Genomic DNA, 26,054 nt, shown 5'->3' with positions numbered 1-26,054 from the left:
GCAATGGAATGGGTCGGTCATCGGGGTACAGTCATCTCGTCACTCATTCAAGACGTGTCTCGCACATCCGCCTAACAGCACACTTTTTCTGCAGATCTGTTGGATCCGATTCACTGATGGGAAGAGATTGCAGACGGAGCAAGTGGCTGAGGCTGAGGCTGTGGCCGTGGCCGTGGCGTCGCCGATAAACCGGATTGACGGAAATTAAGTGAGCAGAGAAGTTATTTAATTTTTTCTTTTCTTCTTCTTTCCTGCGTATTTCCGTTCCATGCACAACTTGTTGACACATCACCATTGCGAGGCAGATGCAGATTAAGTTTTGCATCGGGGATGAGAAATGATAAGGATGATTATGAAGGGATCTAAATAAAACTCAGTAATAAAACGATTCCATCAATAGAAATGTTTTAAAAAGTCTGAGAAGAGATTCTCCCAGAGAAAGAGAGACAAAGCGGCAAATATAACTGGTTAATAACCTGTCCACCACATCCTTCATCTTCCTCCCCCAATACATTCCCATTCTGCTTCCAAAAGAAAAACATATGTACAAAGGACACATAAATTGTGGTCTGGTCTGGTCTGGTTACACCTACACTCCGCCGCCGCCGGAGTTTACATATATCCGCATATCTGTGGAGATTCTCAATGTTTCTTTGGCTTTTTGGCACTTTTTATGAGCCATCAAAGTCAGCACAGCATCCCACCACCGCTGTTCCACTTCCATGTCGTTCCGTACCATCTTTTTTGCTTTGTCTTTGGCGCTGCCACTGCCACTGCCACTGCCATCATCATCAGTATCCACAGCGAGCGCCCTTTGTCTGCGCCTTTTGTCTTTTGCTTTTGCTGCGAATTGTTCTGTGCGATTAATTCCATTAAAAATCATTTTCATAAATCTATGCAACACACCCCCACGCTCCCTCCCTCTGCGCAGAGGCTGCGACACCAGACTGCGACTGTCCAAAAGGCCAAACCGAAAGCAAAAGTAATTAATTTGACAGGTAAACGCCAGCGCATCATTTAAATGGCATAAATAATAACAACGAATCGGGACAGAACCACTCGACAGATGATTCGAAAGACTGCGGCCTCCGTTCTCCTTTCCATTTCTTTTGCATTCGTTCGGGTTGTTGGTGCATGCCACCCACACACTTTAACCGACATTCGGTTGCTGGTGGTGCCAAAAAGAAATGAACGGAGAAAGTGTCATCCAATTTGAATCGAAGAACACTTCTTCATTATCATATTCATACAGTTTTTATTTATTATTGTTGCATTATTGTTGCCTTGTTGCATTTCATCCGTTCAGGTTGGCATTTCCACTACAGCAAGTGCCATATATCCTCCACCTGTTTCGATATTCTTTGAAAACGAATTGTGTGCTTCATGTGACGATCCCCTCTCACTTTCTTAATCTAATCTGTTCCAGCTTTCCCAATTTAAATGGTTAACATGCATAGCTTAAAGCCTCCGCGCAGAACAATTCTGATATTTATAGAAAACTAAGCAAAATCGAAAGTTTCGTCATCAACAACACCCACTCATGTCATACATGTGCACCCCCATATCCCATCATCATCATCAACATCTGGCGGAACGATGACTACATATATCATATATGTATGTATACTATATCGGAGGAGTAGGAATATAGCATGTTGCCAAGTGTGCATTGCCCTTTCCTCCCATCTCCTTGCCGCTCTTGCACATTTCGTTGCGATAATAAACTTTACAAAATATTATTACTGTTAATAGCAGCTGAAATAATTCTCTCATTTCTCTTTTTCCCTGCAGATGTACTGTAGATGTATCTGTGTACAGTATTTTTGTGAGGGGCGGACAGAATGTGTCAAGATAAAATTGGAGCAATATGCAAATGCCGTGACAGATACATTCGCATCTACTATATGCACGGATCGTACTACTATATTTAGGGGGTATGTTCTCGTTTATTTATACGATGACAGTACTTTTACTTTTCTTTTTGCTTAGACGAAATGGAAAGGAGTGCGAGAATACCTCTTGATACTCGCACACTATGGCTTATGCCATGCGTTGCCGGTCACCTTTTGGCTTACTCATCCTGCCTCCGCGTAAAGAACGAGAAGAGAGAGATGTCTCCATCGAGTTCACCTGTCACTTGTTAACACACATTTCACAGAGTAGAAGGCGGCAGCCTGCCACCGAATTGCAAGTGTTTTTGGTTTTCATTTTTGGCGTTAATTAGGAGGCAATGACATGAGGTGGCAAAAACTCGAAATATCATGCGTCACACAGAGAACAGATTACAGTCCATGGCATGGTCAGAGGATCAATGCATTCTTACATCGTTTATAATGAAAGAGGCGGATTAATAAATGGGAGATGGAATATGCGCCAGGTCACACCTTTTCCTCCAAAGAGAAGAGGCAGCAAAATACACACCAAAAACGACTGAGGGACTGACTTCTCATCTATCTGCAATTCCGACAGACTGCTCCCCAAATGCCGAACATTGGCAATTAGCAAGTACAAAATATATACAAATAAAAACAAAACAAAACAAAAAAAAGCCAAAAAGAAGAACAGAAACACCGAAAAGAGTAGAAAGAAGCAGCAGAAAGAACAACCAAAGAGACGCAAATTGTTAATTGGCTATTTAAACATTTCTTTTCGTATTTGTTTTGTGTCTGTGGATTTTGGTTTTTTTGTTGTATTTTTTTTTTTGCACGAATATATTGCAATTTCATTTCGTTTTGTAAATAAATTTTAATCAGCTTTTTTATTGACTTTCCAGCAAGAGACAAAGAAGTGTCCGTCCAGTGCCGTCTCGTCCCACCACCTCAGCGGAAGAGGAGCTCGAATTTGAATTTCGGGGAATATACTGGGGCCTGCCTCGTAGCTCGGGTGCTTGGTTTGAATTTGCTCTTATACGAGGGGTATTTATTCTAGAAAAGTAAATTGCTGTCTGTTGCGGTGCTCAATGGAATAAATAAATGGGATTAGAATATGAAAAAGAGACAGTTTTAGCTCATTTTAGTGGTGCAGATTTAATGCAGTATTTATTTTTGTTTCTCTATTGGGTTTTTTGTATTGCTTTCTCTTGTTTTCTCAAATATCACATGGATGTACACATGGGCAGATTATGTGTACACATGTATGGCAACGTACATAAATAAATTTAACTTCTGTTTTTGTGCTTTGGATCTTTTTTATGGATTTTTCGTGCACGCCAAAATATTTCTTTGTTCATCACGAAAATTGCATGAAATTTTATATATTTTCACACATGCAGAGAGAGGTACAGAGACACGTTTACAAGTGTGCTTTGAATGCAATATGAAATGCAATAAATACGGCCAACAAATGCCTCCCCCGACACATCGACCCGGAGTGGGTTTCCGATGAAATATGAAATATTTCTGAGAATTTTCAACGATTTTGATTCAATTTATTGAGATTGCCTATTTCTTTTCAATGGCTCTTTTATGCCTTATGTTTAACCTTCTATGTACCATGTGCTAACTCTAAGATGTTGAGATATTTTGCTCTCATGCTTTTGTCTCTTTTATCTGCTTATCTGCAGTGAAGTCAACCAAGGGAGGAAATGGCTGAAGGTATAGCAAAAGAAACCGAAACTAAAGCTTCGACTGCAAATAAAACGAATGTCACAACACAGCACATGAGGTGAAGCCAGAGAGAGAGAGAGAGTGAGGGAGCGGAAGAGGAGCGACTCATTCAAGATTTATGGCGATTGACACGGCATAGACAATAAACGATACACGATCAACGGTTATATGGCACTACTACAGTAGAAAGGGGCTGCAACCAGAGCAAGCAGCAGCAAATTTTGCAATGCGGAGAGAGAGAGAGAGAATATACACAGCGAGCCAAGAGATCAGTGGACTTGGCTGTGGGGGGCTCAAAACTCGAAACGGTACATCAAACGGTTGTGTGTGCCGCAACTACACACGAGACAAAAGTAGGGCACAAGTGGAAGATGAAGGGGAAAAAATAAGTGCAAAGAAGAGCCGAGAAAAAGAGAATATGACGGCAGCCAAAGAAGAGGTTACACAAGAGAGAGAGAGAGAGATTACATAGTTATGGTACTACTCCCTGCCCCTCCCAACAGACGCTCACGCTTAGCATAAACCGTATTCCCGCGTTTGTTGCCATGCCATGGACTGAGAGCGACTAACCCAGGGCCCTGACGCGCATACAAATGCAAACTTGACCTTTAGATGGCGGCGTAGGTTGTCGCATAAATTTTCAATTTCAGGCAAAAACTTTCTCATGCAACGCACAAAGAAACCTTCAAAGAGTGGATAGAGAGGGAAAGACATAAAAAGAGGGAGAGAGAGAGGGAGAAAAAAGGAAACCCAAAAGCACCGAAAAGATAATAAATGTTTCAATCTACTCTTATTTGGATTCGAGTTGGAATTTGTCATGCATTAAAAGCCTGCAAAGAGCCTCCCCTGTCCCTGTCCCTGACTCTTGAGGTGTGTACTCCATCCGAAAGTAGGCTAAAAACTCGTTTAGTTAAGAGTCCAAATCGCAAAACAAAATGTCTGTTAGCCTGTGTTTGTGTGTGGTGCGGTGTTGGTTGCGTGTAATAAAATAAATATGCAAAGAGATTCAAATTAATTAATGTCAAACAACTTTTGGCAAACGAACAAATGACGACAACGCACAAAAACGATCAACAGCAATCGAGCAAGCAGAATTCAAATGCAAATCCAATTCGAACTCAAATTGGAATTCGGAATAGAATTAGTCACAAAATTCCACAACGGAAGACCGAATTCGGGTTTAAATTGTCATTAGTTGCCCACAAAATGCACTCTTCAATCGAATTCTAACTGCTAACTCAATGACTGCACAAACTGAAATAAAAACTGAACCTGTTGGTCTTTTTTATGTCATTTCAGTTCTTAAACACATTGCCCAACGAGTTAGTTAATAATCGCGATATTCGTGTGTTAAGGTAAACGCAACTTACCAATAAACCAGTTTCTACATTTGGTATTAGAATGATCTTGGAACCATCCATTAAGTTGTGATCTTTGAGTGTGCCATCCTGTAGTTCTCTGCAAGAAGAAGGAAAATCGAAAAAGAATATGATAAATTGTTACAAAAAAATAGCTGCAGTAAATATCAAATATTTGAAAACGAAAATGAGTAGAATTAGAACAAACGTGGCATTTATCGATTCTTGTTTTTCAATTTTGAAAAACAATAGAAATAAAAACACTTCAAGGTACAGTCACTCACAAAAAAAAAACGACATAAAGCGAACAAGAGCGAGAAGGGACAGGCTGGCGTTGATTTGCTGCTGTCAGCACTCGCGCGCATGCGTAATGAAATTTCAAGTGACATTTGAGACAAGCATCTGAAAAATCGGATAGATCGGCATTGGCGAAGCAATTGATACCCTTGCAGATGGAATTTTGTATACATCCGATGTGGTTGGAATTGAATGTAATTTAAACACATTTTTTTTACATTACACTTTTTATTTGGCAGATACAAGTGATCCGATGCTATTATAGACTGATCAAGAATATATTCATAATTCAAATACCCTTTTAAAGAGTGTAGCTCCAGTCAATAAGAGGTAGAAGGAGAATAAAGAGGATAGTACGGGGGAAAGGGAGGTAGACAATTAAGAAGAAGGCACCAGAGCAGACACATCAAAGTCGATGCGTTTTTTGCCACTTGAACAATAAATAAGGTTGCATTTCAATTATCGAAATACTGATATGTACTTACATACATATCTCTGAGATATCTCGCTTGATAAATGACCAAATGTGGGCTGGAGGTGGAGAGTGGGGGAGTATTGTGAGAAAGATAAATTCAATTCAAGAATGAGAAAATTCATTCTTCGTGTATTTATTTGTCAACTGCATCTTGCACTACACTCCAGTGTTGCCAAAGCTCTCCCACTATCTAAGGTATGCGCAAACACAGGAGCCACACAGGATTGGCCAACTTTAGTATGAATGAGAATGAACTCATCGCCAGTCAGACACGCGGGGGGACCTCCTCCTCACTGCTCTTTAGAACTTTAGCAACAGCTTTTTTTTCCCTGTGTTCTTATTCAATATAATCCCCTCACACACACACCACAGGAGAAATACGACAAATTGTCGAATTGCACTCTGATCCACAGAATAAAATACGAGAAAATATGTGAACAATATACATAAGTACATATATAAAAGACAGGGGAGATGGCAAAGGAGGAAGAGGTGGAGTAGGAGAGTAAACCTAAATGACAATTTATAAGCGCACAAGCAAAAAAATTAAAGGTTCAAGCACTTTACAGGTTTGCCCCTACCGTTCGAGGGTTGTACAAGGGGTGTAGAAGTGGGTGCTGGTGCTTTTACTGCTGTTACTGTTTTACTTTCGGATACCCGTTGATATTTCATTCTTGCTGTTTTTTTTTTCATACTCTTGGCTGGTTTATGAATTTATAATGTGAAGATCCCACAAATTGTGTGAATGCAGAATGATTAAGATTAAGTCATGTCTGTTTAAGAAACTGAGTACTCGAAGTATCCTAGTGTCCATTTACGTGTGCCGCACCGCCAAGCTGTGTTCAACGCTGTTGACACTTTTCACTTCTGCAACAGCATCAGATCAGGTGTTAAACAGCACACAACAACAGTACGGACAATGTCAGCAACAAATAAGCAACACAGCTGCTTGGCTATTTATTTAATTCTGTTTAACTTTATAAGTAAAGTACAAAAAAACCGGCAGTGAGGCGGGGAGTTTCACATTACAAATTACCGACCCCCCCCCCACAAGAATTATTTCCCATTATTTGCACATGGTGACGGGGGCAGGGAACCCTAGTGGAGACAGGGGGATCGGCACGAATTTTTTAATAAACAATTGCGTCTGCGTTTCTACGGGTGACGCAATGCTTAGCTTTTGTCTGGTGTGTGTCTCTGCTGTATGCGTGTGTGCATGTGTGATGATCGGATCGTAACATTGCCAACGTCGACTGAGACATTGGAGGATGGGAGTTTGTTTTGTGCGTTTTTCCTGGGAAATTGAGGAGTTTGTTTTGTACGTTTTTCACATGAAATGTGTAGCCGGAGTAAGACTAGAGAGCTTTTGTTTGTTAACAGAAAAATACATAGGAGAAACCGATAAAGGATTGCATTACGGAAATGGTACCAGTGCGACGTTTTCTTTAGGAACGGATAGTGTTGGCTCGTATTTATTTCCGAGGTTTTTGAAATTGTAACTCTTCTAGATAATCCACATGTTCGAAATTGGAGAAACAATCAACTGCGTTAACCCCCGATGTCAGAGCTCTTTCTGGTCTCTTAACAGTTCGTCTAGGGTTAACGAAAATCGGCCCGCATGGCTTTAAGTCCCAAGCCATGCAAATGTACAAACTATATTTCGTATGAACTTAAGGTAAAATCAATGTTGATGTCGGGTGCATTACATATCGATACTGTGTTGTATGTAGAGAGAGGGAGTTGAATTTGTTTTGGCTAGCAACGCACCAGGAGGCCCAACCGAGCCACAACAGAAAAAGGGGAAGAAAAGGGGCAAGCAATTTCGAACACAAATCGAACAACAACAAAAAAAACACACAAAACAGAGGCAGAGGCACGTCAGTACGGAGTGATGGGGGGTGGGGCATGTAAGGAATTCCTTGGCGACAGGTGGGTACACAAGAGAGAGAGTCTCAGAGAGAGATTCAGAGAAACAGATGGAGATGGAGGTGCAGTGGTCGCAGCTTACATTTTGAAAGACAGAAAGAGAGGTGACTGTACGCAGGGAGCATAAAATGACTTAACTGTAATTACGCTCCATCAAAGAGCAAAATGAGAGAGAGAGAGAGGGAGAGAGTGTGTTGGTCAAACACAAAGGAAAGGTAAAAAAACTACAGAGTGTCACGCAAGGTGTATTTTATAAGAAGGTGGCAGACCAAACCGTATGAGAATGGGCTTGGGCCATTGCATCAGTCTCCGGCTCTAAGCAGAGAGAGAGAGAGAGAAAGAGAGATTGCTTTCCGATGCGGTAACCCCGGCAACTTCAACATAAAACGGTAACCAAGAGAGCGCTATTGAGAGTGAAAGAGAGCAACCAGCCACGAAAAGTTAAAACGAAACGCAACGAAGCAAAGCGAAGAGCGCATTTAATGACTGCATGCATGATTGATGAATTGATAAGATTTCGGGTTAGCGCGCTTGCTTGCTGCCGCTTGATTTGTTGCTGCTTTGCTGCACGGCACCGAAACCCTGTATTTGGGTCAACGAAAGAGGCGTGGCAGCCAATGTTGCACGCAACCTCATGGACACACACACACACAAAAACACAGGAGGGGCTACATATGCCGCAACGTCACGCATAACGTAACGAAGCAGAAGCCGGCCTTAATGGCGTAAGCTTCAAAGCCACCAGTACGCGAAATACAGCAGGCTCTTTCTCTCTCTACATATATAAAAGAAAAGGGCCAACAAATCACGTAAGCGGACACATAACGTTAGAAGCATAATGTTAAAAGTCGTTGCCACGTAAAGGCTGGCAGACAGCCAGCCGAGCTGAGCCAGCCACATGTTGCAATATTGTCAGCAGTCAGCCGCATTATGGCCACAAACCGAAACTCACCACAGTGGAAACAGGGGCAGAGAGAGAGACACATAGACATAAAGAGAGCGAGAGAACGATAGGAGTGGGAGGCAGAGTGTGTAGAGACTGGAGGGAATTTTTTCCTCCCAAATTTCAGCTTTAAATTTGATTTTTCTTTATTTTATAACGTTTTTCTTTTTCTCAAATAATACAGGGAAAAGCTCTGTTAAAGCCTAACAGGAAAAAGGGTGTGTGTGTGTGTGTGTGGATGCGCGCATAGACTTTGTGTCTGTCTGCGAGGGTGTCTGTGTCTGCCTCTGCTGACGGCTCTCTGCTAGCGTCGCTGCTTTTACGCAATAGGCAGACGACGACGCAATCTGACGCGACGCGAGGTTCCGCTGACGCAAAACGAAGGCCAAACGACGAGCCGTCGACGCCGCCACCGCCGCCTCGTGGCCCGGGCCGAGGCCTGGCAACCCAGACAGAAAGATAGACAGACAGTCAGAAAGGGGGGAGGGGGGAGGAATAGGAGATGAAGCCAGAGGCAGAAATTGGGAGTGGGAGTAAGAGTGAGAGGTGAGAAAATACAAGTCGAAAAGGGAGTACAAAATTCAATTGGCTTCAGGGCCAATAAAGGTGGTGGAAGCAGAGGAGATGTAGATGGCTTCTCAAACTGTAACGAACGGTGGAGTTTCCTCAAAAACAGTACAAATTAAAGTGTTCCCCCCGAACAGAGTAAACCGCAGTAGTTTCTGGCCACAAAGCATCGAAGATTCTCTTAGATTTCAGGCTCAAGATAGCTAATGTTTTTTCAAGGGATACTTTTATCATTTTACTGTGCTTAATTTCTTTAATTACATGTTTTATATTAATTCTATGTAGCTTTTAGTTGAAAATCTTTTGCATCGCTGAGAAGACTCTCGAGTTGAGGTTAGGTTTACATTTCTTTTACGTTTTATGTTTTTTGAACATAAACATCCCCTACTCTGCCTCTGCTTATTGCGCTTCTTTACACCTATCAAAGCATTTTTCAGGCAGAAGCCAGAATGTAATTTCAAACCGAAAAGAAAACCCAAGTGAATTGCCCCTTTTTTGTCGTTAAATTCCACCACCTTGTGGCACAGACACATGGCTGGGCACTGTCACTGCCACTGTCGCTCTCCTGCTACTGCTGCGTAAATTATCAGGTTTAGTGCCTAGAAATATGTACCTACAACATGGGAAAGGAGGAAGGATATACATAGATATACAGATGTATATAGTATGTGTATAAGGATTTGCCAGCAATGTATCTCTGCATCTCTTTCTCGCTCTCTCTCTGCTGCGACGGCACAAGGGTAGGCCTATCCTCAAAAGGAACAACAAGAATTGAATGGAGAGGAAAAGAGAGACGAAATTGAAGCTGTGTAACTGAGAAAATTCCACCAGCAGAGCAGTGGAGAAGCAGGAGCAGGAACAGGAGTAGGCAGAGGCAGAGGCACAGCAGTAGAAGGAAACTAAATGAAAAGCAGTATATTGAAGCCAGTAGCTAGGAGAGGGAAGCAGTCGATTGAAGGAGAAGCAGAAGCAAGGAAAAACGCAAGCAAGCAGCGGCAGTGGCGCACTTTAAATGTTCTGCCAGCGTCACGACCACACCCCCCAATTCCACCAATGCTCAAGGGCAACTGTACCACCACCCCCACACATAGGCACCGCAGGACACGAAGAAAATCCTGATTGAGAATTACATAAATAAAGGGTTAGCCAAGACACTTTTCTGTACTTTTCAGGAACATAGAACAAAGGAGCAGCATCCAGTACCCTAATCAGACCTTTAACATTTTCTACTAGATCGATCCGACCAGAGAGACATCTTCTTGTTCTCTTTTGGTCACTTGACTCGACCCCTTTTATCACCATACCCATGAAATCTGAGCGAGGACACAAATTTAATAGATCTGGTTTTGAATTTCGTTTGTTCTTTGTTTGTTCGTTGTCTTTTTTTTCAATAGCCAGAGACCGACTCTGCTTGTTGTTTCTATTGTTTATAGATTGTTTGCTATTTCAATTTCAATTTCGAGTTATCAGCGAGTGGAGGGAGGGGAACGTATGATGCGGAGAAGGCAGACAAGTGAAGGAAAGAAATGCAAACGCGTTCTACAAGAAATTGTTGATTAGACAACAGACCAGACGACAACAGAATCGTGAATCTGAACAATTTTCGCGAGACCATTGACGAAATATTTGCCAAAGAGCTATGAGGAAGTGTTTCTCGTATTTGTTTGAGTGCGCGACAGACAGATATGCACACAGAAACGTGATAGTCGAGATATTTTAGCATGAAGACGTTTCTTTCACACAGAGAACACCAAGTATACAGTTCAGGGTTGGGGAGAAAAAGGGGGAAAGCCCCAAATCGTAATCGATTTTCTATTTCAAATGCGAAATACTATTAAGATATTCCTGATATCTGTGAATACCGCAATCCCTTTCTTCCATCATTTCATACGGCATCTATCAGCTGTCTCCATCTCTCTCGGTGTCTCCGTCTTCCCTGTCTTCTCTGTGTCGCTCTCTCGTGTGCAAATGGGCAGCAGCCCCCCCTTTGGATACATCGAAATTGTGGTGTAGATACTTGGCTTTATTGCAGATACTAAAACATTTTGATCCCCATCTATGCATCCCCCGATTGCCTGCTTGGAGGCCTGTTCGGTGTTCTGTGTTCAGCTCGTGCCACCCCTAGGGCAGAGGCTACTTTAAAGTCAACTAATCCCAGGCAGGCTCTGATTGCCAGGAACACCCATAAAAGGAAGCCTGCTTGATGCATGCACCATCCACAGGCACATCCACCCACTTGGTCAGAATGGGCGGGTGGTTGGTTGTTAGCAGCAATAGCAGCAGCAATTTCCAGCTTGGCAGAAGAAGCTTTTCCCTCACATCTCACATCTCATAGCCATAACCTCATCCCTGAGGTTGGAGGGTTGGGTTGCAGCAACCACCGACCATCCGCCCATCAAAGCACATTGCTGGAACCGGATGACTTTCATTCATTTCCGGCCCAAAAAGCTATTGAAAGAAAGAGGAGGAGGTAAAGCGGGAAATATGACGGTGGAGGGGGTGTAGAGTTTGGAGGGGATGGAGGTGCTGTGCTGATGGTGAATATTCTGTCCAAAAATGTCCAACCAACCCGGAGACTAGAACCCGGAACTGGCATTGACCATATGCTAGTCGGGGTACCTCTCTCTCTCTCTCTCTCTCAGTGTATGTGTGTCTATACATATCACTCGCTTTCTCTCTCTCTCTCTTTCCATAGCTTTTCTCTCATTCTCGCTATATTCCACCAAACCTCAAACCCCAAGAGCATTCTGTTTAAGCCTTTGTTTTGGAAAGACGAGGCGTGGGGTATAAAAAGCACACGATGCAGCAAAAGGGTTAAACAAAAGTGAGATGGGGAGGAGGAAAATGTGCTGGGAAAATCGATGAAAACAGCTGAGGAAAGCTGTGCCTCAAACGAAGGCCCAAGCTTAGTATGAAGTTTGATTTCCAATACCATTCCGAAATTACATTTTTACAGCTTTTTCGCAGTTGTGTTTACATGAATATTAAGTCGGTGTTTAATGTTTTTAAGGAGGTAAATCTAATTCCAATTTTAGTTGGGATCGGTGGAAAAGGTAACGTGTAACGTGCAGCTTCGCATCTGCATGCATACAGAGAGGCTTAGGCAATTAGAGGGAAAAATACTGACGCAGAGACTGCAGCAGAGGGCATAACAGCGCAAATTGTTAGGCGGAGGCTGTAGTAGCGAAGGAAATGCTAGAAGGCAGAGCATAAGCAGAGGCAGTGCCAGTGGAAGAGACAGCAACAGCAACAGCAACAGCGACAGAGCACCGAACAGAATCCATAACAAAGACAACATTAAACAAAGAAATCAACATAAGGGCAGCGGGGGTTAGAGGGGTGGGCGGACCTGCACAAAACAATGAACAATCACAGCAAAAAGCGAAACAAAAAACTAAAAATAGAAAAAAACAAAACTCAAAGAAAATGAGAATGAAGAAAAGAAAAACAAAAAATATAACAAAATTCCTCCGCCCACAGCAGCAGCCTCACACGCCCACGAGTGATTCTAATTTGAAAATTAAAAAGAAACTATTGATTCTGAAAGGCAATGTTGTTGCTGCACTGCTGCGGCCGCTAACAGTTAGCGGCAATAACAAATTCACAAGCCACATAGACGGCGCAACAGCAGCGGCCACCGGAAGGCATTTTGCAAAAGGGCAAACATTGAAAATGCAAATATATAGAAGCAGGGACAGAGATGGGGAGAGCGACGCTGAGAGAGATTTGTGATTGGCACAGCCAAGGTGTATCACCCCTAAAGGTGAGTCATTATTTCGAGACCATAGTCTCTTATCTTTACCGATTTCAGAAGTCCTTCGAACCACAAAAATAAAATTTGAAGGAATTGTAATTAAGTCTCTCGGAAATGTCTACCTTATATTCATACACTTTGCACTTTGCAGTGCGCATGCAGACAGCAGCAGCGCAAACACAACTACACACACAAGAACATTAACAAGAGAGGCAAAATGCAGTCGGCGGCACAGTACACTGCACAAACAACAATTGCCGGCCGGCCGCAGCAGATCAAGATGTGAATAGAGAGAGAGAGAGAGAAAGAGCGCGCAGAAGAACAGAAGCAGCGAAGAGCGCGCACACATTAAAACGTTTGTGTGGAGGCTGCATACGAGTGGGCTGGGGAGATGTGGTGTGCAGTGGCTACTTCTCTCCTCCGCTATCTCCCTCCCCCTCTAATGACGTTATCGATGCCGTAAGTAGTTGATTATTGTTATTGTTGTTCTTTCTTGTTCGTTCATTGAAAGTAAATACCCGATGACGCTGCCTGTGACGGCGACTGCGACACTTGAATACCCTTTACTTGTATGTTACTGGGGAATGGGTATGCTATGCTGCAGGTACAGCTGCATGCAGATCACTCTTGGAACACAGTAATGGACAAAAATATTTAAAGTAAAGGCAAGTTTTGCATATACAGCTACATATTATATACACATCTTGCAGTTGTCATACATATTATTAAGGTTTGTACCCCAAAAATAATGATAATGCTGCAATGAGGGCATCTTAAAGTCGGATATCCTTACGAACGGGCACATTCTCAACCTGTTTTATTTCATCTATCTTTGTTTCTGGCTCTCTCAGAATGAAAATACAGCCGTAAATATGAATGAAAAAAAAACCATATTCAAAGAATCTATTCGCGCGGAAGAAGTGGGGTGGGAAGTGGAGTGTGGACAAAGATTTCTTCGATTTCCGATCAAGTAGGAATAACATCGTCTAGATCGAATCTAGATCTGCTACTTATTAAAAGCTTAAAGTTCGTCTATCAATATTCCTTCGTTATTTTCTTCCTATGGCCTTTTCTTTTGTCTTCGACTGTTGGCTATTTTCGGAAGATCTAGAACAAGACTTAGGCCAAAGGGTGGGTGCTAGTGGTGGGTGAGTGGCAGGTGAGAAGTTATGTGAGGGAGGGTGGTTTACAGTTTAGAAGAAACATTTTGATTTGAATTTGCATAAGCAAAAGCAATTTGTGATGCGTTCATTTCCCGGGAGACGTTATTTGGTTGCTCGTGGCTGGATTCTGGCATGGGGGCATAGAGGGTGGTGTCAATGCACCATCATCATCATCATCACCACCACCACCATCGCCATTACCGCAGCAGAAGGTGTTTTTCTCTGTTCCATAAATAGGATTCAGCATGTATACATACATGCGAATGAAGCTGCTTCCTCAGCTGCTGCTGCTGCTGCTGCTGCTGCATGCAATTTGGCACAATTAAAGATGTATCTGCCAGATACAAGATACACACACTATTTGCCTCTGCAAAAACATGCAAACGTGCCGTTAGCTCCGATTTTGCCTCTATGTATTTTTTATATCTTTCAGATACACACCCCGAGACCACAAACATTCACACACACAAATACCCGCAGAGATACATACATATGGATGTACAGAGGCCCCGGAACACCTTAAATAAACTTTAAAAAAAAACACAACCCAGCCCCCCGTTAGAAGCAGTCCATCAGCAGAAGCAGAGCAACCACCCACTCTGAACCCACTCCCACCATTTCCATCCCATTCCCAATTCCATTCACCATTCAAACCATATTCTGCTCTCCTTCTCTCTCTCTTGCTGCTTTCTATTTTTAATGTGTAGCGTCTGCTGCGGCTGACAGGCAGCGCTGCTTTTGGCAACTTTGTTGCAACATGCGATGGATGTGGAAAGCATCTATCCCTGTCCCTAAACCAAGATAGATTTATTCTAAAAACTCAATGGGTGGAAAAAGAAACATATGTTGAGACACAGACTCCTCATTGGAATGGACAATGCAAGCAGTAATATAAATTCAATGTGCAATAGGTCGAGCAGTGTAAGGAGTCTCTGAATAAAGAGTTGCATTTACTTTATTTCTTGGTATGCATGCAAATGCAGGGTATTAAGCAGTACCATCAGGCAAGCAGCAGAGACCCATCACCAATTGGGGCGTGGCGCCACCTAGCGCCCCACGAAGCCATGGCTAAAATGAAAGCCTGGAGGGCAGCCATAAACAAATGATGGACGACCCTTTCAGAATAGTGCATTGGAGAAGCGAAAGGGGCTGTGGGCACCACTTGTGGGGCTTGAAAATTGGCAGGCAAAGCGATGGATTGGATAGCGGGGTACAGAAGGCAGAAGCAAGGGCAGCAGGTGATGGCTTCAGTGAGCCTCCCCACCCCCCATCCACTCTTCCAAAAGACAGACTGGTGTTACTTTCCCAGAAACTAAACGAGTTTTCACGTACAAGCATATTGAGAAAGAGAGAGAAGCGTGAAATATAGTGCAGGGTATGAACCTCTCTCTTTCTGTCTATCTTGCCCAAAAGGGCAGGCAGGCTGCGAGAGGGAGAGAGAACCCAGGCCGCCGCTTATGTCTTGTGTAACCTGATCTTCACTCAAGCTCTCTCTCTCTCTCACCCGCTCTCTATCCGACTAGAGATTGATAGAGTGAGATAGCAGGATACCAGCAGAACAAAGCATCGACTCGTCTCGGGCACGCTTCCCAAACAAGATCTCGCACGAGTCGCGACTGCGACGGCGACTGCTCTGCTGTCTAATCAACGGCAAACAACGCAAAATATAAACAGACTAAACAAAAAATAATTACTACGCAGCAACTATTTTTTTTACACCCTAAAGGTGAGGAAACGGACACGAATGGAGCTCTCTTAATGAACGAAAGCCTGGATGGCATGGACGGGTGGTAACCTGTCGGATTCTGAAAGTTTTTGGGGGGAGCCCTCTGAAAAAACGTGGTGTCCAGTGATGGAGCGGGCTGTGCTCTGCGCTTCACCAAAAACCAAAATAAAAAACTACCACGAAACCCAACACTCGGCAAAACTCACCACCGCACACTAACACACAGGCAGAGAGAAGTAAGAGAAAAGCAAAGCAGAAAAGAGAAAAAATAAATACACGCGCTGCTAACTGATGACGTCGCAGAGGGCAGTGGCTGAAGTGGAAGAGGAGACAGACCCGACCCGACCACCAAGTGCCGACCGTTCCCTCATACCCGTACTCCACTACAAACATCGGTCTTCTCCTTTTGCAGTGTGGTTCAGGTTCAGATGATACCCTTCAAAATAAACCGAATGGGTAAAGGAAGGAAAAATATAAGATCAACAAAAAACTTCAAAGGTTTTCCGCAGATTCTAGCCAGAGCAGAAGCAGAATCAAAATTGGAAGAAAATCACCCGTACTAAAATTAAAACGGTTGATAATAAAAGCAGCGGCAACCAGAACCAACGGCGGCGATCCCAGGGCCAAGCCAAAACAGAGCGCCGACTGTAGACACTGTATAGCGTGTGCGCTGTGCCTGTGCTGATTTGTTCCACACACAATAAAACGTACACATATCTCTATCTGAAGAACCCTAAGGTGACATGTGGGGCGCCTTTGCCTTATGTCATAGCTGGAACAGCGCACACACACACACACCACAACACAGCATACTACACCTTGAGAGCAGAGTGCGCCGCACAAAGTACTCGGCGAGTACACGGTAGAGGTACATACACACATACCTAGCTGCTCTGTTCGGGTATGGTACGGTACACGGGGCGAGGGCGAGGGCGAGGCTGATAGCAAGCAAATCTAATCTATAAGAATTTTTTTTGTTCTGATATGGTATTTCCTCCTCTATGCAATGTGCAGTATAAACACAATGCATACATATGTACAAAAAAGTAGTTACGCTTAAGCTTAAATCGAACTGGTAAAATGTTGTTGCAGAATAACTTTGAATATGGTTTTTAATTAAAGTACTAGTAGTAAAGACATTCTGTTTATTTCTACTATGTTGCCTTTTTCCAGCATGTGTGTTAAAGGGTTGTTTATGGAATAGATCATTGCCTCTTTTATCATTCTGTTAATTATCTCTCATTCCGTTCTCTGTTAGTTCTTTCATTTTCTGTTCTCACTTCTTCATTTCTTTCTTCTCTTCCCACATGGCAATAATCATGAGGATTGTTTGGGTTGGTTTAGGCTGAGTTTTCATTTTGGGTTTGGTTTTTTGTTTCTGTTGGGTTGGGCTTTGGCTTCGATGGTGTTTGAGTTTCGGTCGGTGGTGAGTTTATAATAAATGAAGCCTCCTCGCAGAGAAATTCCCATTCATTCATGTGTGCCACAGTGCCACATTGTCTTCATTTGTTGGCTAGTTGTTTCACCAAGTTTCTGCACGTCTTCTAGCTGGTGGTTAAATGAGGGTTTTTCTGGGCTGTTGGTGGCAGTGGCAATGGCAATGCTGTCATGGTGTGGTGGCGCATTGGTGGTGTGAATAAGCTTTCACCGAAAGCCTTGTTTCTTTGCTGCTTTCGCTCTGGTGGTGGTGGGTCTTCCTTTTTTTTTTTTTGCTGTTATCAGTCCTATGCCATGCGGGGGTGGCATCTCTATGGCTGCCTCTCATCTACGGGTTAACGATGCATGTGTGTGTGTGTGTGTGTGTGTGTGTGGTGTGTGTGTGTGTGGTGTGTGTGTGTGGTGTGTGGTGTGTGTGTGACATTCAAACAAAGAGAAGCCCAAGTCCGTTTGCCTCTGTGTCCGATAAGCGCAGCCTGTCGGTCGGTCGGTCGGTCCACAGCATCATTATGAGGCAGCAGCAAAAGCTGATGAAGAGGAAGGGAGAGACCAAGAACAAAGGCACAAAAAATCTCCTCCACAGACCGTATAGAAAACACACCACGCACACACATACACATACACATGTGGCTGGCGCGCCGGTTAGCAGCGCTGCCCAAGCCGACGCTGGCAGGGAGCATTAAAAGATGAACAACGAAGGGAACTTCAAGTGGAAGAAGATGAAGAGAGAGGAGAAGCAGAAGCAACCGTGACGCCATTGCCCATTTTGCTTTTGTTGTTTGCTGTAAAGTGGCATAAAACAGATGCAACAACAGACAGACAGACAGAGAAAGAAAGGCATCAGCGCAAAGCAAGTAAAGAAGCTACAGAATCAGTGCACAAAGAAGAAGCAGATGAACACCACCACAGAAGAGATGAAGCGAGAAAGAAGCACAAATTCTTATCAGTCAAGTTTTCTGATTTTGTTGCAGAAGTAGCAACAGCACACAAAGGCAAGATAATGTACAGAGGCAGGGAGGACTAAAGTACATACATACATACATACATATTTCTCAATTAGAAATCTATGTATTCGCTGAAAATACAAATGATGTGAGGAAGGGGAGTTAGGGAGACTGATGCACAATGTCCGAGTACAGTTGTCGGTCTCGTGTGACGGAGGAGACAGGCAGAAACCCGCATGCAAAGAGACTGAAAAAGAAGCCACTGTAATGCGCGAGGACACACACATACACACCCGGGCGAAGAGCTAGAAATAGCAGTGCCTATTCACAGACCACTAACAGAAATAGGCATTAACAGGCAGGCCTGCAGACAATAATAGTAGCGCTTAACAGGAAGCGGAATGAATACCACACAGGAAGAAAGAGAGAAAGCCATGCAAGTGTGCAAGTAACTGTTGCACTCATTGCTATGCTGAGAAAATTGCAATAGAAAACGAGAGAACTCCAATTTTGATGCTGATTAGGAATACATATTTCTTAAGGGGACAACAAAAATGAGGAGGAGAAACTATAACTGTAACTGTAACAACTACACTTAACAGCAGGCTTTAACAGTAGCACTGCTTCCCCCATTCAACTAGTTGGCGGCACGCTGGTGCTCCTACTATGGCTGCTTCTCTCATTCTCCGCCCGCTCTCTTCCTTAACACATACACGGCCAACACACACACACTCACGCCGACCGACTCGACTCGCTTTGCATTTTCTGTTTTTGTTTGATTAATTTTTTTTATTTTTTTTTGCCGGTTTCGTGTTATGTGCCGCACATTTTTCCCCCTTTTATTGTTGTTATTTTTCACCACTCTTCATCACTGTCTCTCTCTCTTTCATTTGCGTTGTTTTGACTAAGCAACAAATTGATTATGAAATCGCATTGCCTATGTTTGTCTCTCTCTTATGTGTGTGTGTGTAGATCAATTTGCACTGCACAATTCCCCTGCAAGCCCCTCTTATGATACTTAACCCTTCAAATGTTTTTCTTTTGTTTCTTTTTTAGTGGATTTTTGGAGGTTATATCAATAATAATAATAATAACCGGAACGAGCAGAAGAGAGGCACTACACAAAGAACGAAAAGGACAGAGCAGAGGCAGGTTAGGCAGAGAGAAGAGGGACAGATAGAGAGAGAGAGAGAGAGAGAGAGAGAGAGAGAGAGAGCACAAATAAACGATAATCAAAGGCAGTCACTGCATCTGTATAGCAGAAACAAAAAATAACCTCTGAAAAAACAGCGGTGGACAGAATAGAAGCGAAGAAGAATCCATGGCGGGGCCTTACGAGTCGCAGAAGGGTTAAAGTAGTTTAGAAATGGGTTTGGGAAATGGTTAAAGTGGGTTTGGATTTGACTTTGAAAACCTTATTAGTGGCGGATCATTACTACTCACTTTTCACGATGAAGCAGACATATGCGATCCTTTGCCACCTTCACCTTTTTGGCGATGATCTTCTTGAGGCTCTCCACGTTTATGTGGGGCTCCACACTGACGGCAAAGTTGCCGCCGGTGGTGGTGCTGATATTGAGGTTAATCAACATGCCACCGTTTGTGGAGGAGCCACTTCCGTTGCCGTTGCTTGTGGCGATTCCATTTACACTTGTTGTTGTCGATGATGATAAACGCTGCAAGGCGACGCCGTTGCTGTGGCTCCTATTCCCATTACAGTTGCTGCTGGTGCCGTTAGTTGTGGTTGTGCCACTGATGTTACTCTTGTTGGTGGTGGTGGTGCTGCCACACCCAGCATTTGGCTGTGTTGCCGCTGCTGCTGTTGCCTCATTCTGTGCATCAGACGGCGCGGTGTTCGTTGTGGTTTTTGTTGTTGGCTTATCCATTTTTGATCCGGAACGAAGTTAGGAGAGAGAGCGATGAAGTGTACGTACTTTACGTTCTTGCTGCTTCTCTTTCTCCTTTAAACGCACACACACACACACACACACACACGCAATCACCGAATAGCGGGTGGCACAAGCAAAAAAATTGTAAAACAATAATCTGATATGTTGCAGAAAACTGTGGCGCGGGATTAATCAAACTAAAAAAAAAACCCAGCACCGCGCACGATTTTTAGTAATGGAAAAAATCCTAACGGCACACGCGGCTGCTGCTACGGCGACTGCGGCGTTGGTTCAATTGCAATCGATTTTCTATATACACCACACCTTACGCACACACACACACACACACGCACCGCGGCACAGAAAGACGAGAGGCAGGCACGCACGACGTAACCGTTGCCGTAACGTAATGCGCAATGCGAAGCGATGCGGTTAAAGGCAGTGTGTGGGGGGGGGGGGCTATTATGTGAGGGCCGAAGAGGTTACGTTTCAATTTACTGTTGCTGCCCGTTACACGCACGCCTTCAGTACTGTTGTAAATGGTTTCTTCGTATTTGTGGTTTTCGCATCGATTCAAACTGGGTTTCTTCGATCTCAGCGATGCCTATTCTCTACTTTTTTTCTCTCTACCTCGACCACACACACACACACACACAGTCGGCACAGTCGGCACACACAGTTCTGCTTTTAAGATTCACAAATGAAAACAACCGCAGCAGCACCAAGCACCGACACAGCTCGAAAAATTTGTTTGTACTATTGAGCTTTAAAAAGCGAGCTTCTGTGACATTTTGTGGGATAATTTAAGGTGTCGACCACATGTAAAACGTCACAAAAATTACAGGGTTGCAAGGTAAATTACACCCGGAATTTCAATCCTCCATGCATTTTTATAAACAGCGTGACCGCAAAATTATCGATAAAATATACCGTCGGGCCTCGAAAACTCTTTCATTTTCAAAATATACCGTACAAAATACCGTAGTCTTACAGCAAATTCCTCGATTTTGATGTTATATTTGATAAATAGTAAATAGAAAGTATAAATACTCATTGTTATTGGATTGTATGCCTTATGACCTTATATTTTACAAAGTTGTATTTAAATTTTTCATTCAAAACCCTCCCTCATGAGCTTTGTCTTCAGTATGTAAATGTATGTAAATTATTAAAAGAGACAAGTATGTATATTAACTGATAATTAAAAAAAAAAATTGTATTTTTTTCTGAAAGGGAGAGGGAACGAACACATAATTAAATATTATAATGTGCTCGGAGTGCTTGGGGTGGCAGTTCTTCCATCTTCACAACATAATTGGGGCTAAACTCCGATATGTCCGCCCGATGTTGAAGTTTGTTTGTTAACCCACTCGACCCTATTTATCGGAAATTACATTCCTCGATTTTGATAGTTCTGAAATTGAAATATTTTAGTACGCACATGTAATCGCAATTGATTTGTTTGCTGTTAGAAGAGGGGCCGGTCAAGCTGATTCAGAGAATATTATGAATGTTTTTTTGAACATAAACCGGCGATTAGATCCGCCTATCGCACTTAAGTATCGATATTTCTTGCAGCTAGCCCTGTGCATCGACAAAACAATCAACACTGGCAGGTATATGATCTAAAAGGCTACCACAGCATATATATGATTAATTTATTGCAAGTGAAACATAATATATGGAATAAGCATATAGTCTTCGGGCTGGGAGCTTTGTATGGTCCGATTCATGAGTAATGGTATATCGGTAACAGTGTAGTATTTTCAAGCAATGTTCCTCTAAATCACGGTATATTTATAAGGCTCAAGGGGCATGGTTGAATGATAAATCCGCGGTCACACTGGTTTACAGTTGCAACAAAGGGACGCGTTAAATAAATAAATAATTGATTGTTTTGAACACAGGACGATTACCACGTGCATCAGCAGGACAAACAGGAGGCGGAAGAAGTGAACCCAATGCGCATGCAGGCTGTGGGCCAGTGGAGAGCTGTCGCAGAACAGCAGCAAGCGGAGCAAGCCGAACATTCGGCGTCACAGTGGGCCCTCTGACTCTGGTAGCGGGGCTGGGCTGGCTGTGCTGCTGGGATGCGGTCACTAGCATACGATGTGGCCAGCCGCACTTACACGCCTGCTGAGACGACGCATCATCTACATAATCCTTGTGCTGCTGCTGCTCGTGTGCATTATCTGGGGCAATCTCTTGGATCGGGTGAGTGGCACTGAGAAACACGAGTCTAGACGCTGGGAAAGCTAATCACGAACATTTCTCGACGCAACAGGGCGCCTTTAGTGGTCTGCACTATGACGACTTTGAGGTGCAGCGCACGCGGCCGCTCCTCTGGACGCAACAGGTGCTGGCGCCGGAGCAGCACATCAATCGGACGCGGGATCCGGAGCTGCGCTGCCGCAACTCGGTGCAGGGCCGCCAGCTGCTCACCGACGAGCGCGGCTTTGTGTGCCTGCGCGAGCAGATGCTGCCCAGCGGCTGCTGCAACCTGGACATGCTCGGCATCGGCTACTACAGCTGCCGCAGCTGCAACGCCACAACCAACTGCTGCCGCCTGTACGAGTACTGCGTGTCCTGCTGCCTGCATCCCGACAAGCAGCCGCTGCTCGAGCAGGTGCTGCAGTCTGCGCACACACCCAAATACATATACGCCAGCGTCGCGGATCACTTTGAGCTGTGCCTGGTCAAGTGTCGCACCAACTCGCACTCCGTGGAGCACGAGAACAAATATCGCGACGCGCTGGCCAAGCACTGTTACGGCCTCACCGAGGCCCACGAATCGCAGCGTGACGTGGCGCCCCAGGCCCCAGTCCACAGCTAGCTGACAGCGCTCGCAGGTGCTCTCTATCGCTCTCCATCTATGTCCTGCCCCCTAGGCTAGGCCGTTGCCTCACGTTGAGATTTCTTGTACAACAAAGACGTTCAACTGTGCACTCTTTAGCTTTACCTTCAACTAAAACTACAACTAGAACTAGAACTAGAACTAGAACTTATGTGGCTAATAGACAGTAGCAGACGAGAGGGACTGCCACAAAGCGGACCCATTCCGCCCGCAGATGGAACAAAATTTAATGCAATTATGGGACACCATTTACTTCATCATAGTAGAACTTATTTTATTTTTTTTTGTGTATTGCTTAGCTCCCTCGGGAGGCGTAACTTTAGTAATTTATTCACGTGTAATTTTGATTTCTTTTTTAGACGATTGTTTGAGCCATTAAATGTGAACCATTCAAGTGCCTAATGCGAGCGGCTCCTGGTGTACCACTTGGCCATCGATGCCGTAGAAGATGGTCTCGTCCTGTATGTAGCCCCAGGCCATGCGCTGCGAGGTTAAGCTGATGCCCAGATCCCCGGCGGGGCCCACAACTATGGCGCCGCCTGTGCCGCCGAGCCGTTTGGTCATCGCGCGGCACTCCTGATCGGCGGCTGCCTGGGCGGACATGCCCTTGTGCTCGATGGCGGCGAGGATGCGTTGGGCCAGATTGTAGCGCATAATTGTCTCGCCGTGGCCGGTGGAGGAGACGCCGCCCCTGGCGTTGTCCGCGTAGGTGCCGCTGCCCAGGATGGGCGTGTCGCCAATGCGACCGGGCCACTTGCCCGTGATGCCGCCGGTGGAGGTGGCGACAGCAATTTGGCCATCCAGGTCCATGGCCACAGCGCCCACCGTCTCGCCGCTGGGGTCGGTCCTCTGCTCGGCGGCCAGCTCGGTGCGTGCGAAGAAGGGATCCTTGCCCTGGGCCAGCTGCTCCTTGAACTGCTGCAGCGTGTAGCGGGCGCCCTCCGTGACCAGCGCGTTCGCTGGCAGCCGCTCGCTGCCCGTGGCCAGGGCCAGCTCCTGGGCCGCCTCGCCGCCGATGAACGTGTGTCGCTGCTTCTCCATCAGGCGACGCGCCACGGTGATCGGGTGCATGACATCGCGCAGCAGAGTGACGCAGCCGGCGCGCAGGTCTCGCCCCTCCATCAGGCTGGCCTCCATCTCCACCTGCCCGTCGGTGTTCAGGCAGGAGCCGTAGCCCGCATTGAAGTTCTCGTCCAGCTCCATGCTGCGCACGGCCGCCTCGACAGCGTCCAGGGCGCTGCCCTGGCCCTCGCCACTGGCCGGCACCAGGCTGCCCCACGCACACCGCAGCGCCTCCTTGATGCCCTTGAACTTGCCCGCGATGCGCGATTGCGGAATTTCCCCAGCTCCTCCATGTATCAGCAGCACTGGGCGTGGCATTCTGTCAGCTCTTTGTTCTCGTCGTCGTCGATGTTGCTGCTATCTCGACCAGTTGAGGAGTGAGACGACGCTTGCTGGGCTCTACTTTTATGGCTGATTCTTTGTGCTACCCTCCACAGGAGGTACATCAATGCAAGGCCGCTCTTTGCTCGCACACAACTCGATTGGCATGGCAGGGAGTGCTTGCTGCCTGTGCGCGTAAGGGCATACAATGCGAGACCTGTTTGCCGCTGCCTGCACCCGCGATAAGCCGCACAACAAACATGTGTTTTGTGTGTGTGTCCGTCTGAATGTGGTTGTTGATGTGGATAAGAATTATACTTCTACCTCGTACCTCGTACTTGTACGCGTCTGTTGGGCGGGACACTGACTGCAGCTACTCCTTAAGCAGAAGAGACACCAAATATGAACCCGCAAATGTATCTTTTCTGCCTTTGAGTTACTTCAATGAAATATATGATATATAAGTGGCTTATATTGTCAACAATTACAGATGGATGGCAACGATTTGGCAACAGCACAGCCTTAGCCCGTGACCACAGTAGCAGCCTGGAAGTAGCTCTGGCAGCAGCGAAAAAACCTGCAAGAACCAGAGCAAACACTGGCCGCAGTTCCATGGAGGCATAACCAAACCATTCGTATCATTCGAGCCAACAACTAATGCAGCAAACACTTACTCATAAACCATAAGTAACTTCAACCAAAAAGAAAAAAGAGACATGCAAATTCAGAGCTAAAGCGCCCGCTCGGAGCTTCAACTCCCGAGCAATATAATAGGGCTGGCTTGGCTCTAATACACCAATGAAACCTTTTACAATTATTTGCTAATATTTATGTGTACATTTGTTTAGTGTTTAGTGATTAGTCTTTAGTGTTTAGTGTTTAGTGTGTGTATTACACTCAGGTAATTGGTGCTTGGCGCTCACATCTGGTGGCTGTGGAAGTCGTTTGACAGTCCTTGGTGTTTGATTCTTGTTTCTACTTGGCTACTTTCTGCTTGTACTCGTCGATGCTGTTCTCCAGTTGAACGATTTCGTACCAAATGTTTGTGGCTTCATGCCAAGGTGGTGGGGTCTCCGCATTGACCTTCCCCATCAGATACTTGAGGCGATCCTTCTTGGTCTGGTTGATGCGCTCGGCGCGTATTTCCTCGGTCGTCATATCGGCAGCAGCAAGTAAGCGCGACAAAGCCGGATCCATTTTAGTGTTACAATTAATTTGTCTGAGAACCTTCCGTGATAGCTGTGTAGCCACAGGCTTGCGAATATCCTCAGCGACTTCTGGGCTAGCTGTGGTGACACTTTCCTCGGCTGCGGGTGGCTGCACGCGCGCAGAGCTCTGGCGTATTTTGCGCAATTGATTTTGGACATATGTCGGACGGCGTTTGTACTCGGGCACGGGCCCGTCGTCCAACGGAAGTTGGTGGTCCCTGCAAATGCGTTTCTTGGGTGGCATTTTCTCAGCTAAACCAATACTGTGGCGGATTTCTAAGTTATCTGAGTACAACGGGGTAAATGACTTGCAGAAAAACTTACTGAAAATTTGAATCAAAGGCCTACACCTGTACGCTCTCGATTTGCGAGCGAAGGATAATTATTGCAAAACAAAATTATTATTTTTAAACTCAATTTGAAAATGCAAATGTTACAACTTGTCAAAAACTTCCTGGGAAAATGACGTTGCGAAAGTGAAAGTTGATGTGTGAAGGGTTGTTGCATCCAAAAAAAGGGTTGCCC

At 44.8% G+C, this 26,054-nt stretch overlaps 4 protein-coding genes across 5 annotated transcripts in view; 1 reads left to right on the top strand and 3 right to left on the bottom strand.

Moving 5' to 3' along the window:
* Positions 1-20,894, bottom strand: part of LOC117580699 (midnolin homolog) — a 28,912-nt gene extending 8,018 nt beyond the window's left edge. Inside the window, exons 1-2 of the mRNA XM_034267339.1 lie at positions 19,639-20,894; positions 4,976-5,063 (exon numbers count right to left, since the gene is read on the bottom strand). Coding sequence (XP_034123230.1) covers positions 4,976-5,063; positions 19,639-20,081 — 531 coding nt within the window. The 5' untranslated portion in view covers positions 20,082-20,894. The remainder of the gene's footprint in view (positions 1-4,975; positions 5,064-19,638) is intronic.
* Positions 20,895-21,905: 1,011 nt separating this feature from the next.
* Positions 21,906-23,340, top strand: LOC117580976 (UPF0454 protein C12orf49 homolog). 2 transcript variants are annotated; one of them, XM_034267770.1, is made up of 2 exons: positions 21,906-22,298; positions 22,366-23,340. In XM_034267770.1, the coding sequence occupies exons 1-2, from the start codon at positions 22,194-22,196 to the stop codon at positions 22,915-22,917; spliced, it is 657 nt and encodes a 218-aa protein (XP_034123661.1). In that variant the 5' UTR covers positions 21,906-22,193; the 3' UTR covers positions 22,918-23,340. The 2 variants fall into 2 exon arrangements, with proteins under 2 accessions (XP_034123661.1, XP_034123662.1); XM_034267771.1 differs by having other exon boundaries at positions 21,908-22,298; positions 22,369-23,340.
* Positions 23,187-24,394, bottom strand: LOC117580975 (probable isoaspartyl peptidase/L-asparaginase GA20639). Its single transcript, XM_034267769.1, has one exon. It carries the CDS (start codon positions 24,316-24,318, stop codon positions 23,329-23,331), a length of 990 nt encoding a protein of 329 aa, XP_034123660.1. The 5' UTR covers positions 24,319-24,394; the 3' UTR covers positions 23,187-23,328.
* Positions 24,395-25,044: 650 nt separating this feature from the next.
* On the bottom strand, positions 25,045-25,929 carry LOC117580977. The gene is made up of 2 exons (XM_034267772.1): positions 25,854-25,929; positions 25,045-25,792 (listed from the first exon to the last, which is right to left on the bottom strand). Exon 2 carries the CDS (start codon positions 25,771-25,773, stop codon positions 25,297-25,299), a length of 477 nt encoding a protein of 158 aa, XP_034123663.1. The 5' UTR covers positions 25,774-25,792; positions 25,854-25,929; the 3' UTR covers positions 25,045-25,296.
* Positions 25,930-26,054: the final 125 nt, after the last annotated feature.

The sequence above is a fragment of the Drosophila guanche genome, unplaced genomic scaffold, assembly GCF_900245975.1.
Source record: "Drosophila guanche unplaced genomic scaffold, DGUA_6, whole genome shotgun sequence".
Taxonomy (NCBI): Eukaryota; Metazoa; Arthropoda; class Insecta; order Diptera; family Drosophilidae; genus Drosophila; species Drosophila guanche.
The sequence above is the reverse complement of the archived record's forward strand: the minus strand, read 5'-3'. Positions and strand labels throughout refer to the sequence as shown.

Coding starts and splice junctions, on each gene's coding strand:
- LOC117580976 (XM_034267770.1), top strand. CDS start 22,194: ATGTGGCCAGCCGCACTTACACGCCTGCTGAGACGACGCATCATCTAC. Junction 22,299..22,365: donor GGGGCAATCTCTTGGATCGG/GTGAGTGGCACT, acceptor TTCTCGACGCAA/CAGGGCGCCTTTAGTGGTCT.
- LOC117580977 (XM_034267772.1), bottom strand. CDS start 25,773: ATGCCACCCAAGAAACGCATTTGCAGGGACCACCAACTTCCGTTGGAC.
- LOC117580975 (XM_034267769.1), bottom strand. CDS start 24,318: ATGCCACGCCCAGTGCTGCTGATACATGGAGGAGCTGGGGAAATTCCG.